The 16,314-nt window shown below is 43.7% G+C and overlaps 2 protein-coding genes across 10 annotated transcripts in view; one reads left to right on the top strand and one right to left on the bottom strand.

Moving 5' to 3' along the window:
- Window positions 1–2,797, bottom strand: part of LOC135373027 (uncharacterized) — an 81,216-nt gene extending 78,419 nt beyond the window's left edge. Inside the window, exon 1 of one of the 3 annotated variants that reach the window (XM_064606340.1) lies at window positions 2,775–2,797. The gene's annotated coding sequence lies outside the window, so the exon portion shown is untranslated. The remainder of the gene's footprint in view (window positions 1–2,774) is intronic. The other 2 variants (XM_064606344.1, XM_064606343.1) reach the window with 2 other exon arrangements.
- A 3,986-nt stretch (window positions 2,798–6,783) lies between these two features.
- The window catches only part of LOC135373022 (uncharacterized), a 63,071-nt gene continuing 53,540 nt past the window's right edge, over window positions 6,784–16,314 (top strand). The window contains exons 1-3 of one of the 7 annotated variants that reach the window (XM_064606324.1): window positions 6,784–7,235; window positions 14,151–14,230; window positions 16,201–16,293. In XM_064606324.1, the coding sequence (XP_064462394.1) occupies window positions 14,214–14,230; window positions 16,201–16,293 (110 nt within the window). In that variant the 5' untranslated portion in view covers window positions 6,784–7,235; window positions 14,151–14,213. Of the gene's footprint in view, window positions 7,236–14,150; window positions 14,231–16,200; window positions 16,294–16,314 lie in introns of those variants that run through there. The other 6 variants (XM_064606329.1, XM_064606326.1, XM_064606327.1 and 3 more) reach the window with 6 other exon arrangements.

The raw sequence follows: 16,314 nt of genomic DNA, 5'->3' as shown, positions 1-16,314 counted from the left end.
CCCCTCAAGTTAGGGATATTTTGAAATGACTTTGTGGCTGTCGGAATGCAATGCCAACTTACTGCAAATAAAAACGACAGACAGCTCTATTCGTGTCCGAACGGTGGTGGTTCACAACGGAGCACTTTCTTCTCTTAGGATGACGAAGTTGCACTATTATTGCAAGCACTGTTGCAAACCTCTTACGTGCGTGGCTCCAGATGTTTGCGAATCTGACAGAAGGCGTATATGTCATACGGCCTGACATTTTTTGTTATAGTTTTCAGCAACATCAGGGGAGGGGAACAGTGTTCTATATTTACTCAATAACTCGGGTGTAATTGGGTTGAGCTGAATCTGATTCAACCCACACCAGTAGACACAAACACAGAACACTCCCCCAGTGTCCCCAGTTTGGCCATGGCGGTTTGGTGTGTTGGACAGGTCGCGCCCTTCAACCGAGTGGGATTCGACGGGCGGATTCCCGGATGGCGGAAGTTATGTGATAGTTGTGACTAATTCCGATCGCCCATGTGCAGCGGTCTTCGTGGAAATATCATGTTATCTTTTCGTTCATATATGCGCGCTCTCACGCGCTTCCTCGCTTGGATACCCTTTCCCTATTGACCTTTTTTGCCGCGTGGATCTCCTTTCGGTATGGATGTCCCCTCGGCGTGAATCCTTTTTTTTTTTTTCGTTTGGATCATGCTTCCCTTTGGATCTTTTGTCATCTCTCACGTGACACCGTTGGATGCTCTTTCCCGATTGATCTTTTTTCCACAAGCGTTGTGGAATAGGGTTCCCCATTTCATTTGAATTGCATTGCTACATGATATTTACATCACCCAGCTAAAAAAAAAGACACACACAAAAAACGAAAAAAGAAACAGAGAGAAACACAAAGACCATTCGACCTTGACCGTGCACGTGAATATGCGGTGCATGCTTGCAAAGGGTACGAGGGCAGGAACTAGCGAGGTTGTTTCAATTGGATTAAATTTCTATAAGAAATTACATGAATAAATACATAACACAAATTATATAAGATGGAGGACCCTGGGGGAAGATTGGATTAAAACCAAACTACCACCGGGGCACACAGACCATTCCGATCCATTCTTGCCGAGAAATACCCAATTCCATTCCATTCCTAGGACAGCCTCCGCCATGCCATTCCAATTCCATTCTGGGCTCTGATAAACCCGGAATTATGCCCGAATTATTCCAACTCCAGTGTGGCAACCCTGCTTAAAACTGTACCGCTGATGTTCAGCACTTTAAAGGAGTACAGGAAGCAAAAAAAGAAATTGAGATTAAGTCGTCTATGATCCTTCCTTTGCTATTAATAGGCACCACATATGTAGGTCGCAAGGACGAGCTGTTACCGGTGATCCACTGGTCAAAACGTGACACGTGGCGGCGTGCTTGGGGAGGCGTGGGCGGTAGGTCTGAATGGAATGGGCCGGTCGCCAAGCTCCTCGGTGGTAAGTAGCGGCTGCAGGCGCTGCTCCTTGAATAAGGAAGTACGACGGTCCAGCTCATCTCGGAGAGTGTCCTAGGGCTTCTCTTGGTGTTGGTATAGATGATGACGTCACGGACTTCTGCCACTGCCTCAGGGGTAAGGTGGGCACAACTAACTTTGATCTTGGAACTGGGAGGTTATGTGACGACCGACGAACAGGACCTCAAATTGCGGAAACCAGAGCTGAGATCCCGATGGAGCAAACCTTAGCGATCTCCAAATTACGCTTGTCAGCCGAAACTTCAGGGTTAACCTTACAATCAGATTCAATAGCGCGATCCCTCACCTTAAAAATGTACTGAAACGCCATCACTGAATCTTAACACAGTCGGAGCGCCTTGAAGAAATTTCCCAGAACCGTCTCGCGTAGCATATCGTCGTGCAAGGAACAATATGTTGGCGCAACTACAACGTCATGCCCAACTCGTTTTACTCATCACATATTCGATATTACAAATAATAATAATAATAAAAACCTAATCTTCCTTTGTCGTGTCATTTCAATCAAGCCGGCCACTCATTCAAGGACATTAGCATGTACATCTTACAATTTGGTTTCCACTCAGACCGCAACAGACAACGGGCTTGAATCATTCCTAATACACAAATTCAGGTCCACGATAAACGAGGACCCCGGCATATAATCTACAGTTCGCAGCCTTAGCTCATAGACCAAGTCCCCCGACACTCTTTCGTTCTTTCTTCCGTCTCTCTTTTTACCATTTCAGGTTTATCAGACGACCAGGGAGGACTCTGCTGGAAGACAGCCAACGCCCCTGCAAGTGTTCAATGGACGGAATGCTCCTGGAACATCAACAACGCAGCTCCAAGTGTACTGTTCCCGTCGCCCCTTGCACCTTTCTCTTGAACATACCTTGTTTCCAAGTGTAGTCCTGTTGAAGGCAGTGCCGACTGCTGAAACGTTGACCTCTAACTGTAACTGTAAATCTATTTCTAGCGCTTCCCATTTAATGGCTTAATGTAATAAAGGTAGCAATTGCTTTTGATCTTCCATAAGGCTTCCCAACAGTCTATACTATACGTATACGTTGTGGGACCCTTTTCCCACGTCTCGAAACCATGCTCGCTCGCCTGGCTAGCCCGGCGAAAAGGAATGGAACGGATTACCGCGACAAGCAATGTATGTTTATTTTACCTTGATAGCAACCGCCTTCCGCTCCAGTTCTCCGAACGCTCACACACCCCATGCGGCCCAATGAAGGAACGTCCCACACCAGTCAATGCGTCAATGAGGAAAAGGTTTATTGCATACCTTCGTTCAGAATGCCCCACGAGACTGCCAGACAACGCAGCTGTTCCTGACGAGCTCGATGCTCCGCTTTTGATCCGATTTTTCCCTCGCCTCCCGCAATGCTATCAGCATATCACAGCAAGAAACGCCCCCTCGGGGCGCGCAACACAAGTTGTGGTTCCCCCAACGTATACGTCTTCTACTATATGTATGTATATATAGAAGTTGCAAAAACGACGCGGAAACAGATTTTAGGGAAGTTGCAAACACTAGTTTATTACGCAGGGAGACGTTGAAAAGTAAAATGGGCGAGGGGTCGACGTTTCGACACTGCCACTGTCGAAACGTCTTTTTACCTCAACCCCTTTTAATCTTTTAAACATCTTTTTACCTCAACCTATATATATATATATAGAGAGAGAGAGAGAGAGAGAGAGAGAGAGAGAGAGAGAGAGACTACAAGTAATGAGGAGACTTGGGAGGCCGTATAAGGGTTAAAAACGGTTGCTACTTTTATTACATTAATAATTGAGGGGGTACTGGAAATATATTTATCGTTAGGGGTCGACGTTTCGGCAGTCAGCGCTGCCATCAACGGGTTGAAGGCAGCGCTGACTGCCGAAACGTCGACCCCTAAATATGAATCTACTTCCAGTACCCCCTTAATTATTAATGTAATAAAAGTAGCAACCGTTTTTAACCCTTACACGGCCTCCCAAGTCCCTTCATTACTTGTGGTCTACTTTCTTCGCGTCCATCTGTACCCAGTTATTCATATATATATATATATATATATATATATATAGGACATGATGATGATTGATGATGATTGGAGTTTAATGGCGCATTGACAACAAAGATCATAATGCGCCACAAACTGAGGTATGATTGAGACAGTGGTGATGTTATGGTTATTTAAGAGTAAACATGATGACTAATAAAAGATGAGCGTATACGTGTAAAACATTACTCTGCGACTACAAAAGGCTAATAATGCCAACGTCTCTCAGGAAATCAAAGACGCTTGTAAAAGGGACGAGAGCCTCCTCACCAAGCAATAGGGCTGGGTGAAGAGGTAAGAAGTATTTATAAAATTCCTTGAAGTGATATTTGCGATGGATTTCATGATGTGTGCATGTGATGAGTATGTGTACAACAGAGAGGAGCTGACCACAGTGCGCACACTCCGGTGGTTCCTCTCCCCGAAGTAAGAACCCGTGTGTAAGGTAAGTATGACCTATACGTAACCTCGCTCGTAAAGTGCACAACAGGCGGTTTTCCAGACGGTCTCCTGTATCCTGAATTTGAGGTTTAATTAAGTGGAGCTTGTTATTTGTTTGTGTATTCCAAAATGCTTGCCACATTCTGTGCAGTGATTTCTTGAGTGTCAATCTCATGTCTTGCACGGACATATCAAAGGGTGTGATGTCATTTTGGAGAGCAGCTGCAGCTGCTTGATCTGCCAACTCATTTCCTTTGATGCCTACATGGCTGGGCACCCAGCATAGCATGAGAGCGTAGCCCTTCGTTCTTATCAGACTGGCTAAAGATCTCGCTCGCTGCACAAGAAAGTTTTTTGTAACGTGCTGATTACAGATTGCATTAATGGAGCTCAAGGAGTCTGTATATATAACAGAAGACTTTATGGAATCTTGAAGGATGTAGTTGAGCGCCAAGATAATGGCGTAAACCTCGGCAGTAAAAATTGATGCAAATGTTTTTATACGATGAGACCTTGTGTGCGTGCCACAAACCATAGCACAACTCACTCCTGCACTAGACTTGGACCCATCTGTGTAAATCTCAGTATGGTTATATCAAAGCTGTCTTTCAAGTGTGCAAACTCTTCTTGAAGTACTGATGAAGCAGTATCTTGTTTCTTGTATTTTGCCAAGGAGGTGTCATACCTTGGAGGTGCTTCCCAGGGTGGGATCTTTCTGCTGCCCTCTACAACTTGTACGTCACAGGACGAGAAACCCTGGCAATCAAACTCTGATGCAATTCGTAAAGAATGGAGGGACAACAGAGGGCTTGTTAATAAACAGCTGTTTAAAGCGTGTATGATATATAGGACAAGTATAAGTAAGTATATATAGTTCAATATATCAGACGGCTACGAAGTTGAATAAAAGTGAAATAATAAGACTTTGACTACAGATTACAGGAACGTTAACAAAAGCTAATTTATTTAAATGGGCAATTTAACAAATAGATTAAAAAAAGAATGGTCGACGTTTCGACAGTGGCACTGTCTTCGTCAGGACAAAAGAGGTACAAGGGTTGCATATTGCTTAAATAGGTTTCCTGGGTGACGTCACAATCGGTGCAAGTATGCCACGTGGCAGTTGTCTGAGTCATATTCTGGAACATTCCGCAAGGTCAAGTCGGGGTGGTGATGTCATCTTTCTTGGGGAGACAGCTCAGGATGAGCTGTACTGAGGCCATAGCTGAAAAGAAAAAAAAAAGGAAAATAAAAGAAAAAAAAGGAAAGTATATCCCATCTAGACGACCAGATTCCTGTTGAAAGTACACCGGGATCTTCGTTATTGAATGATTGGAATTTGTAAATGAGGTAAGACTGGCGTTGTTCCCTGCCTCTATCGGAGCTAAAGTTTGATTGAAGAATAAAAAGGGCGACGTCATTTATTGAATGACCAGCCTGGTTGAAATGACGAGATACATATATATATATATATAAAGAGGGGGGAAAGCCATCAAAAAAATAAGTAAATGATGCTAGACGTGTTTGAAATTCAAACTTACAGATTAAAATGGCTTCTATGGCTGCACGTACAGAAACAGATACTCATTGAACGATGCGACAGCACCAGAAGACACGTGTTTCGCCGTGTTTGCGGCTCGTCGGCCTTGGGTAGCTGCGCATCGTTCGGGATTGGCAAACCAGGGGTCACTCAGCGAGCGATATACACCTGGGAGGGTGACTGAGCACTCCTCAATGCCACAGTGCTAGCCAGTGCATTATAAAGAGGGGGGGAAAGCCATTAAAAAAATAAGTAAATGATGCTAGACGTGTTTGAAATTCAAACTTACAGATTAAAATGGCTTCTATGGCTGCACGTAGAGAAACAGATACTCATTGAACGATGCGAACAATGCGATTGAACGATATATATATATATATATATATATACGCTACAAAACGGATATTGGAACGACCAGATCGTTGCACATAGATAGGAAAAAAAGACACCACAGACTGAGGAGGGGGGGGGAATTATTTATCAAACTGGCATTAAAACGAGGGCTCTGGGGAGTTTCCCAGACCCTTAGTTTTATTGTCATACTGCCGGCGACTTGAGATATGTGACTGGGGGGGGGGGGGGGGGGTCTCTCGCTGTGGTTGTCCCGCGACTTTTAACTTGTCCCTGCACTCTTAAAAAAAAGGTGTAATTTAACTCCCTTTTTTGCCACATATATAACACCCTTTTGGAGAGTACAATTACGCTCAAAAGGGTGTCTCCTCACTCCCTCAAGGGAGTAGCATAACACCTTTCTCCCTACTGGAGAGTAATATTACTTCCCGGCAGGGAGAAGGTGTTATGCTACTCCCTTGAGGGAGTGAGGAGACACCCTTTTGAGCGTAATTGTACTCTCCAAAAGGGTGTTATATATGTGGCAAGGAAAGGAGTTAAAGTACACCCTTTTTTTAAGAGTGTGGGGATAAACGTAGCTCTTCTTAACCACCATGTTTGTCACTTCCTAGAAAGTGCGTTTTTCACCTGAGAACTGAAAGAAAATGTACGGGAGTTGCCGGGCTCTTCCAGTCGCTTCTGAAAATCGTCGGCTCCCGCCGATACACAAGCGCGCGCAAGAGCCAGACGACTTCCGATAACATCACGAACTTTCCAGCAGGGCCACGTGGCCGTTCTTATTGTTGCTAACGTAGATCGCGGCATGCTCTGCAATCTTTATCAATTTAATTCGGTTATTTATTAACCTTGACGTGTTTTGTCGGGTAAATAGGCAGTATTCCATTTTCAACAAAGAGCAATTCGAACGGTACAGGGGAGGGGGAGGGATTTCTAAGTGGGAAACGCAGCATTGGCGCCGTCTTATCAATCAGACGTTTGCTGGCACAGAGCGTTTATCATGCCCTGTCCTTGCCAGTGTCTCAAGAAGCAAAATGCACTGAAAGTCGGGTGTAATAGGGGTGGACAGGTAGGTGAATGGCCTTGAACAGACACATGAAACTAAGGAACATCGATATGACACATACCGTCCACCCCTATTGCACTCGACTTTCACTACATTGTGCTGCTTGGGATTGGAGGTACGCTTGAGTGTGTGTGTGTGTGGGGGGGGGGGGGACGTAACCACGCCATAGGGAGTCGTGATATCTACGGGTACATAGCGACGAAGATATGTTGCCATGATTCATCGCGGTGTTGTGATAACTACTAGAAGCCTGCAGTTCGTCACAAACCCCGAGCGTGCAACATGGCGAAATAAACATGCTTAAAGGTAAGACACCTACTTTACATCGCATCATCATTCTTTTTTCTCAATTGCCTCTTTCTTTGGTGTTTGGAAATGGTCTGTATTCGTGCATTGTGTGTTGCTCGCGTTTTGAGATACGAAAGGGAATGTGTGGGCTGCATTTAAACGCCTGTGCTGCATCTTGCAGTATCGGTGCGTTTTCGCTACGTTCCAGAACGGGAGAGCAGTGATCCCCCAAAATTTGAATCGGCAACGGAAAAAGTAGTCCTGCTACAAATACCGCACTCCCCCCCCCCCCTTCTCCGTTACCGCTACCCTCTGCCCTCCAAACGTGCAAGACTTGGCGCGCGCGCACGCAAGCGCGCACGCACAAACAAACAAAAACGAATAAAACTGCGATGCTGAGTATATTTTCTTTATTCTGAGTATATTTCTTATTTTCTATTCTTGGTGTTCCTGTTAGTAGCGTGGTGTGCGGTCTTCAAAGAAACAGTGAGCACGAAAATCAACGATGAAAAATGAAGTCACTGCAAAAATTATCCAGTTGCAGGATTCGAACCCACATCTTCTGAATTAAGGGCTCTTACTAATTGAGCTAAGCTAATACTTCTTCTTTTTTTTTTCGCAGCTTTTTATTGAGCCACGTAGACACATACACAAAACACAATTCAATACAGAATACAGATATAAGAATGGTTGTTGATGGCGTTCATTTTACAGATGAAGAATAATTATCTACAACTATACAAGTACTACTGGGGCATGTCGAGGAAGACAGGGGTCCACTCCTAGGCGAGTTTATTGACCCCTGGGCCGACTTTTTTCGCGATATTTTCCCGCGCGTGACAAGTAGCGCTCGAGTGGAGGGATGCTCGAGCGCATACCGGTGGGGGGCGCGTGGCCGGATGACTGAGCGTGCGCTTACCCTCACACATTTTTCAGCCTGGGCAGACTTCTTTCGCCATTTTCGCCGCTACAAGTGGTGTGCAGTAGGCAGTCTTCATGCAAGCATAGACATGCAAAGGATAGCCATACACAAATTTACAAATCATTTACTTGTATGATGTAATGGTACTGAAGAGGTATCACACATCAAACACAATATTTTCTTATGAATTGTAATCTTACACACAAGTTTTTTTAAATGAATCATAATTAAAATGGGGTAGCACACTTAATCAAAGATGATATGCTTAATCAACACGATTAACAATCAAAATTATAAGTTTTATTACAAAAAGTCTGACATACCCATATGTGAGTACCATCATTACAATAGTGGAGTTTGAATTACAAGTTTTGATAATGGAAGCAACTTCAAGCACAATAGGGAAGCTAAGCTGAATATTCCAACATGGGACAAACAACCGTAACGACATAATGACGATGAAGCGATTAAGACCCCATATTTCTATAAAGTGATCGGTAGTCGGCACTTTGGTGGAGGGCTGTGCATTCGTTTACCAGCGCACATTTTTCAACTGGGTCGACTTTTAACTTAACTTAACTGTATTTATGTTCAGGTTCCCTAAAACAACCACTAGGGTATTCAAAGGGGTCTAGGGTCTTCTTCACTAGGGACTTAGCTCGCGAATTTTTTCCCCAACGCGCGGCGGGATTGCGCGCGGGTGAGGGGTTGTCCGAGCACATACCAGCGGGTCGGAGGGCTGTGCGTGCCGTTATCGTTGTGCATTTTTCACCCAGGGCCGACTTCCTTCGCATTTTTTTTTTTGGCACGCGGGCAGCTTACATGAAAGTGCGGACATGCACCCCGGCAACCTTGCCAAGCGATAGTGCCGTCACATCTCAGCCGACTTCATTCGCAATTTTTCAGCCTGAGCCGACTTCACACATTTGTTTTTTTCGTTACAACAGCCGTATGGTAGGCAGTTTACATGCAAGTAGGGAAATGCACATTGGCAACCCAATCAAGCGACGTTGCCATCGCACCTGCGCAGACTTCATTCACATATTCCCCGATTGGCCCGACTTCATTGGTATTTTTTTTCGCGCTACAACCGCTACGCGGTGGACGGTTTACATGCAAGTATAGACATGCACGCTGCCAACACAGCCAGGCAATGCTACAATCACACCTAGGCGAACTTCACTGGCATTTTTTTTTTCTTGCAACAGCTGTGCGGCGGGCAGTTTCCACGCAGGTATAGATACGCAATGAACAACCACACACACAAGTACAAAATGAAGTGTATTTATTAAAGCCAGATAGGGGCAAAATTTATCTTGTGACTCTGTGTGAAGGAGAAAAATCCAGCCAATAACATGAAGCAGAAGAAACACAATACAATACACATAATAAAGAATATACTTTCTTATTACAGATATGATGCAATAGCATTGAAAAGGTATCGCACATCGCACACAATGCTTTGTATTAACGGTCATACACGAAAGTTTTCAACGAATCGGAATAAAAAGGAGGAGCATATTTATATTATCATTACAGCATAATCTTAATCAACACGATTACAATCAAATTACAAATTTTATTATAAAATGTCTGAGACGCGAGCATCATCACTGGAAGATATGTTGAGTATTCTAACACGACACAATGAATCAGTTTCTTGTGAAATGATAGCGCACATGCAAGGAAATAATGAGAAACACGATCAACAGGTAGAACTAATACAGAGCCAAACCCGTGCATCATCCAACACGTAAACAGAAGAGACATGCAGGAAAATAATTGAAAAGCAATCTATCAAAACTAGTAATATTACAAATTTCATACTGTGACAAGCACAGAGTTAACGCTGAAGAACAGCGAAACACTCTAAACGGCGCATCGTCCAACGTGTAAACAGCAGATACCAGATGTAAGTAATTTCAAGCACAATAAGGAAGCTAAGTTGAATATTCCAACACGACACAAATTTAATTAATCAGTTTCTTATGCAAGGAAAGAATGAGAGACACGATCAGCATCTAAGAGAGAGCCAAACCCATGCATCATCCAACACGTAAACATCAGATACATACTGGAATATAACAGCGAAACAGTCTATCAAAACAAGAAACATTACAAATTTAATAATTTGAAAGATAAACCTTCTATCGTGTGAACTATCGTAAGATCACCTTTGCGAGCTAATCTAGTCGAACAATATACAATTTTCATTAAACAGTCACTATAAACCTTGACGGATATGTCGAACAACAGTACAACCAAGCCAGGTATCGTTTGTTACTCGAGTCTGGTGTTACGCTCTCTCTCCTTTTCTCTCTCTATACAGCCCAAAGGAAAGAAGCCGCACGTCCTTAGTGACTTTAAGGGGGTGAGGGACTCACTCCGTTTCACATTCTTTCCTCCAAATGGGGATATTTTTAGGGCCGGTCAAGTTTGTACAGAGGCGAAATTTTTTTATTGATCAACTATCGCAATAGATGTTCGCATTATTCTATTCTCAAGAACACCATAAGGATTCTACCAAACAAACAGTAGTAAGTAAAAATCTAAGAACAGACTTCAATATCAGTGCAAACTGGCTTTAGACAAACATTGCCAAGTCAGCGTGAAATATTACGCTATCATAAGCGGAACCAATGCTCAATCAAAACGAGAAACACTGCAAATTTAATGTATATCACATTATTGTATTAACTTGCAACAAAAAGTTCTACGTAGATGAACCACTCAGAAACAAATAAAACACAATCTATTTCAGGCAGTCATTTGCTAATTAATCTAGAGACCAACAGACAAAACTATCATGCATACATTATTCCCAACTAAAAAAATGTCAGTCGAGTGAACATATGAAACCAAGAGGGATAGTCAAGTTTATTAAGTGATAGAAACAATACTCATAGGAAAAACGAGAAAACAAATTAATTACATCATTTTGCAACAATAATTTAATAATAATAACTTGCAATAACTTTGCAACAATAATTTCTACACGCAAAAGCCACAGACAAACAACACATATGAATTGAAAATTAATCTAAACGTTTTCTAGAGAGGAAGTCAACGGACACAACTCAGAAATGCCTTCCCAACTCGTAGAATATTTTTTATTAATATCAATCGAGTGATCATCTGAAACAAAGTCAAAGCAGTAATTAATCCAGGAAAACATTTTCTGAACGAGCAGCGCGAATACACAACAGAAACCTGCCTTTTTCATCCAGAACCCACTAGTGGATTCGAAAAAAAAAAAAAAAAACGTGATAGAGGGAAGCTGCTAACCATACAGTTCCCATACACTTTCGTCAAGGTTCCGCCCTCAGGGAGTATGGGAATTTCCCCGGGGCCTTTGTACACAATGTAGTTGAAAGCCTTAAACTCCCTCCCACACACCCAAGTCAACACAGGGAGGGACAGACTAGTGTGGCCTTTGTACATAGCAGAGACAATGGACACATGATTTTTCTTACACATCGCACCTTTTTGTAAATGATTTTCCATAATTCTCACAGTGGGATATTAATCATATTCTAAACCTGATAACATAATCAATTTTTGATCAATAAATTGAGCACAGATTTGACTTAATTAAGTATAGAAGCACACTAGAAAACATAACAAACAAGGATGTTTCAGCGAACGGATGTTGTACTCGCTACCATAGGTCAAGGGAGGACATGATAAAAAGCTGCTTCGAAAAAGAAGAACTGCGAAATGACTCTATTATCACAGTATTTCAATTCGTCCTAGACATGGTCGCATTCGGGGATGTGGTATACATTACGGAATTGAAGGTGCAAGAACTTGTATGCCGAATGTACAATAGTTATAAATATTAAAAATATTGCAATATTATAAAATGTTGCACGTCAACATCGGAAGTGACACTGATTTTGTTGTTTGACTAAAAAACGTGTGTGTATGATTAGAATTAATAAAAAAATATTGTGTTTCATGTGTGAATATCGCGAAAAAGTTGGACCAGGGGTCAATAATCGTGCCCAAGAGTAGACCCCATTCTCACTCGACATGCCTCAGTACTTATACACGTGTCCCTTTAGAGGCTTCAAAAGTACAGATGAACTATAAAATAATAATAATACCTTTATTAATGTGCCCAAGAACAGCCGAAGCCTTGGTATTGGCGCACGCAGACAATGCATTATTTACAAATACATACACTACGTTTGACTTACAAACATGTGTTTTACGTGCAGCCAAAGAGCTCTTGCTATTTTTTTTTCTAGTATACTTCACTGGGTTTGCACTGGGTTCTCAGTGATGATTTAGCTCACCCTGACGGGAGGAATCACGTGTTACGTGACCTTCTGACGCCATCCATTCAAAAGTTGCCTGCCTCGCAGGGCTGATGAGACCTAAGAAGGCCCAAACAGCTGTCCAGTACTGGCATGGCGACGTTTGAGTTACAAACATACGCCATATGTGCAGCCAAAGAGCTCCTGCTAATTTTTTCCCCCTTATACATTTGACTGACTTTGCACTGGGCTTTCAGTGGTGTCTTATGACACCCTGACGGGAGGCATTACGTGCCACGTGAGCTTTTGACGTCATCCACTCAAACGTTGCCTGCCTGCGTACTGCTGATGAGGCCCAGGAAGGCCGAAACAGCTGTCCAGTACTGGCATGGCGACGTTTGACTTACAAACACAAGCTATACGTGCGGCCAAAGAGCTCCTGCTAACTTTTTTCCCCCTTATACATTTGACTGGCTTTGCACTGGGCTTTCAGTGGTGTCTTATGACACCCTCACGGGAGGCATCACGTGCCACGTGACCTTCTGACGTCATCCGCTCAAACGTCGCCTGCCTGCGTACTGCTGATGAGGCCCATGAAGCAGAAACAGCTGTCCAGTACTGGCATGGCGACGTTCAACTTACAAACATATATATATATATATATATATATATATAGTTGAAATAAATGGGAGACAGAAGACGAAAGTAGGGGAAGTAACAAAAAAGGGGTTTATTAAAACTTAAAAATCATAAAAGTTAGGGAGGATGTCTACGTTACGGCGGAAGCTCCGCCTTCTTGAATGACGAATGACGAGGTCGGTTGAAAGAATGACGTGGTCGGTTGGGGGAAATTCCCCCAACCGACCACGTCATTCTCAAGCCCCTTATCAGCCTCGTGGCCACATTTAGCTCTTTTGTCCCGAAGAAGGCGGAGCTTCCGCCGTAACGTAGACATCCTCCCTAACTTTTATGATTTTTAAGTTTTAATAAACCCCTTTTTTGTTACTTCCCCTACTTTCGCCTTCTGTCTCCCATTTATTTCAACTATAATTACGTAGCCGTCCGATCCAACTCCAACTGTCAAGATATATATATATATATACATATATGACTCGGTCGTTCTACTGCTCAACAGTAAAACCGTGCGTGCAGAGAGAATGCTACTGCGGTGCTACAATTTCGTGTTTTATGGCCGACACCATGTTCCTTTATATAGTTACATAGGGAGCAAAAGAATTACATAAGAACTAAGATGTGGTGCGAGGTACAGTGTATAGAAAGCACCATACTTAGCTAAATGACAATTTAGTTTGAACAATCTACCATCGGCTATGTTCCGTGACAAAATGTTCCCAGCTTCCTGTACACAGCAACTCGATCATCTAGGCAGAAAAGAAAGAGTGAAGAGAAAGAAACCATCAAGGAGGCGAGCTCTCGGACGCAGTAACCGCTCTTTATTTTGTTTTTCGACCCGTCTGTCGTCATCCAACGAACGTAAGACATGCGGTCACGTGCTTCGCAGCATTCTGATACCTCTCGCTTGCAGGGATCATCGGCTAGGCAGACGTGACGGTCGGAAAGGTCGCGTGGTTTAGTTACAAAGAACTGCGGATGCTAGTAAACAGTCAGTGGGACAAACCAACGTAGTGCTGATCCAAATATATTCACTCGAAAAATAGTCAACCACACGTACACCGTCCTTGACACGGGACATGTTGGACTAGTTCAACGAGAACCCGCTTGGTTTTGCAGCGAGCCCAGCGGAGTCCTGCGGAGCCCAGGAGCTTGGCTTCAAAACAGGGCACCGCGCATTCCATGTATTGGATATGGCGGTAAGCACACCAGTCCTAGCCCAGCATAATCGCATAGCCACATACCGCAATCCGCCACTTGCGAAAAAAAAAAAAAAAACGGCGCATGTGCATGTCCCACTCCCCCTCGTGCTCCCCGCCAGGTTTCGAACTGGCTGGAAAACAAACACCATTTTGCCGCTGCTGAAGCCTTGCCGGTGAATTGCGTCTCTTATGGCTGTACGAATTATTGTGTGCAGGGCAAGAACTGACGTTCTTTTTTTTTGCGAAAAAACCCGAAACGTGGGTTCGTGCTGTGAAAAGACAGGTAACATTGCGACACATGTCAGCATTTCCAACTGTCCAGGGAAGATAAACGAATCTGCCCAAAAGTTTTCGCAAGCTTCCCAACACAAGACTAGCACTCGATGCGACTGAAGTCAGAATCCAGAGGCCATCCTTACGAAGTCCACAGAGACAAACTTTTTCGGATTCTAAACATTACAACACCCCAGGAGGCTTTCTCGGCTTTGGGTGGGTCCGTATCTGATGTGGACATAGTGCAGAGTAGAGGATTGTTAGATCGGTTCGAAGCTTCTGATGTCATAATGGTAGATGAGAGATTCAATGTTCCGCGTCTTCCCCAAGTGTACAATCCACCATTCAAAGTGGGAGGTGACGCTCTAATCTCCAAAAGCAGTGTTCAAAGTACAAGAGAAGTTGCCAGTGCATGAGTGCATGTCGAACGTGTGAACCGACTTGTGCGTATCACTCAGATGCGTTCTTTTGTTTCGTTTGTTGGAGTAGCATGCCGACCTTGATCTGGCAGATCTTTTCATCTAATAAATGTATATTCGCCCCCCCCCCCCCCCCCGCACCCCTCTCGAACTGTGAACGAATTTCACATTATTGCTCCGGCGTTTCGCATCAGCTTGGTGGACAGGGACGGGTCTAGGATTTTTCCGAGGGAGGTGCACTACAGACAAGTGCCAGGTGCATGCTGGGATACGTCCATTGAACCCTGTGTTCAAGTCTGGAATTGAGGGGGAGCTCCGGATCCCTTGACCTCCTCCCCATATATCCGCGCCTGATGGCGGGCATTGCTGAGCGGGATATTTCATGTATGCTGCTTTGTAATTCTTAAATGCCCTTAACAAACTAGGCCGAACACGACGCAGCGAAGGTAATAAACAATTGTGCACGTATTATCGTATTATCATAATGTAATGGTAAATCAATGAAGTGACCTTATGATGAAGAGAGTACTAAAACTGACTGAGTTGTGAGAACAGCATCTGGGAAAATGTTGGTTGCACTATATGCATTTACCTTACATTCACTATATGCGCTACAATTTACAATATATACATTCTTTTTGTACTTCACGACTGGAGCCTCCTTAGACGGATTTTCAGCTCACTGATACTGTCTACGATATTGTACCCATTTATATACTTTTCGTATGGGATATAATTCCCCAAGGTTCCCAGGCAGCGGGTGCCTTTGGTGATAACTCCAAGAACAGAATCGCGACCCCGTCCTCGTCGATCATGGACGGAAAATCTCACTTTTCTCGATCAGACCGACAAACACACAAAGAAACAGTCAGACAGACGGCAAGGAACAACCGGAACCAGTGCAATATTTTAAGAGCGTTCTAACTGAACACTCTCGAATGAAGGGCGCCCTACACTTCCAATCGCGTCCAGCAGACAGCGCCAGTTTCTCAGAAAGTGGCGGTTTATAAATGTGAAGTACGATCACGGTCATCACGGTGAACAATGCCATCTTGCACCTGTAAGTGATGAAAAATGACAAACAGCAAAACGGCAAATTACGAGCGTGCTTTTTATGCACATTTTCCCTGAAATTCAGTTTAACGCCGATAGAGTTTCCCGTTTCCGACACCAAAGAACCGAAGCAACAAGGCTGGGCCATTGATTTCTATGCATAAATGCTGGATCTGGAGGCAACCGGCCGCCACCTTACTGTACCCAAAACACTCCTCGCAGCGATCATGGCAACTTCTTGCAATTACGGTCATACAAGGATACAACAACAACCACAACAATACTTGCAAGGATACAGGGCCTAAATTTCTACAGGTGAGTCATCGAGGTATCGAG

The sequence above is a fragment of the Ornithodoros turicata genome, unplaced genomic scaffold (genome assembly GCF_037126465.1).
Source record: "Ornithodoros turicata isolate Travis unplaced genomic scaffold, ASM3712646v1 Chromosome183, whole genome shotgun sequence".
Taxonomy (NCBI): Eukaryota; Metazoa; Arthropoda; class Arachnida; order Ixodida; family Argasidae; genus Ornithodoros; species Ornithodoros turicata.
This window is presented reverse-complemented; position numbering and strand designations above follow the sequence as displayed.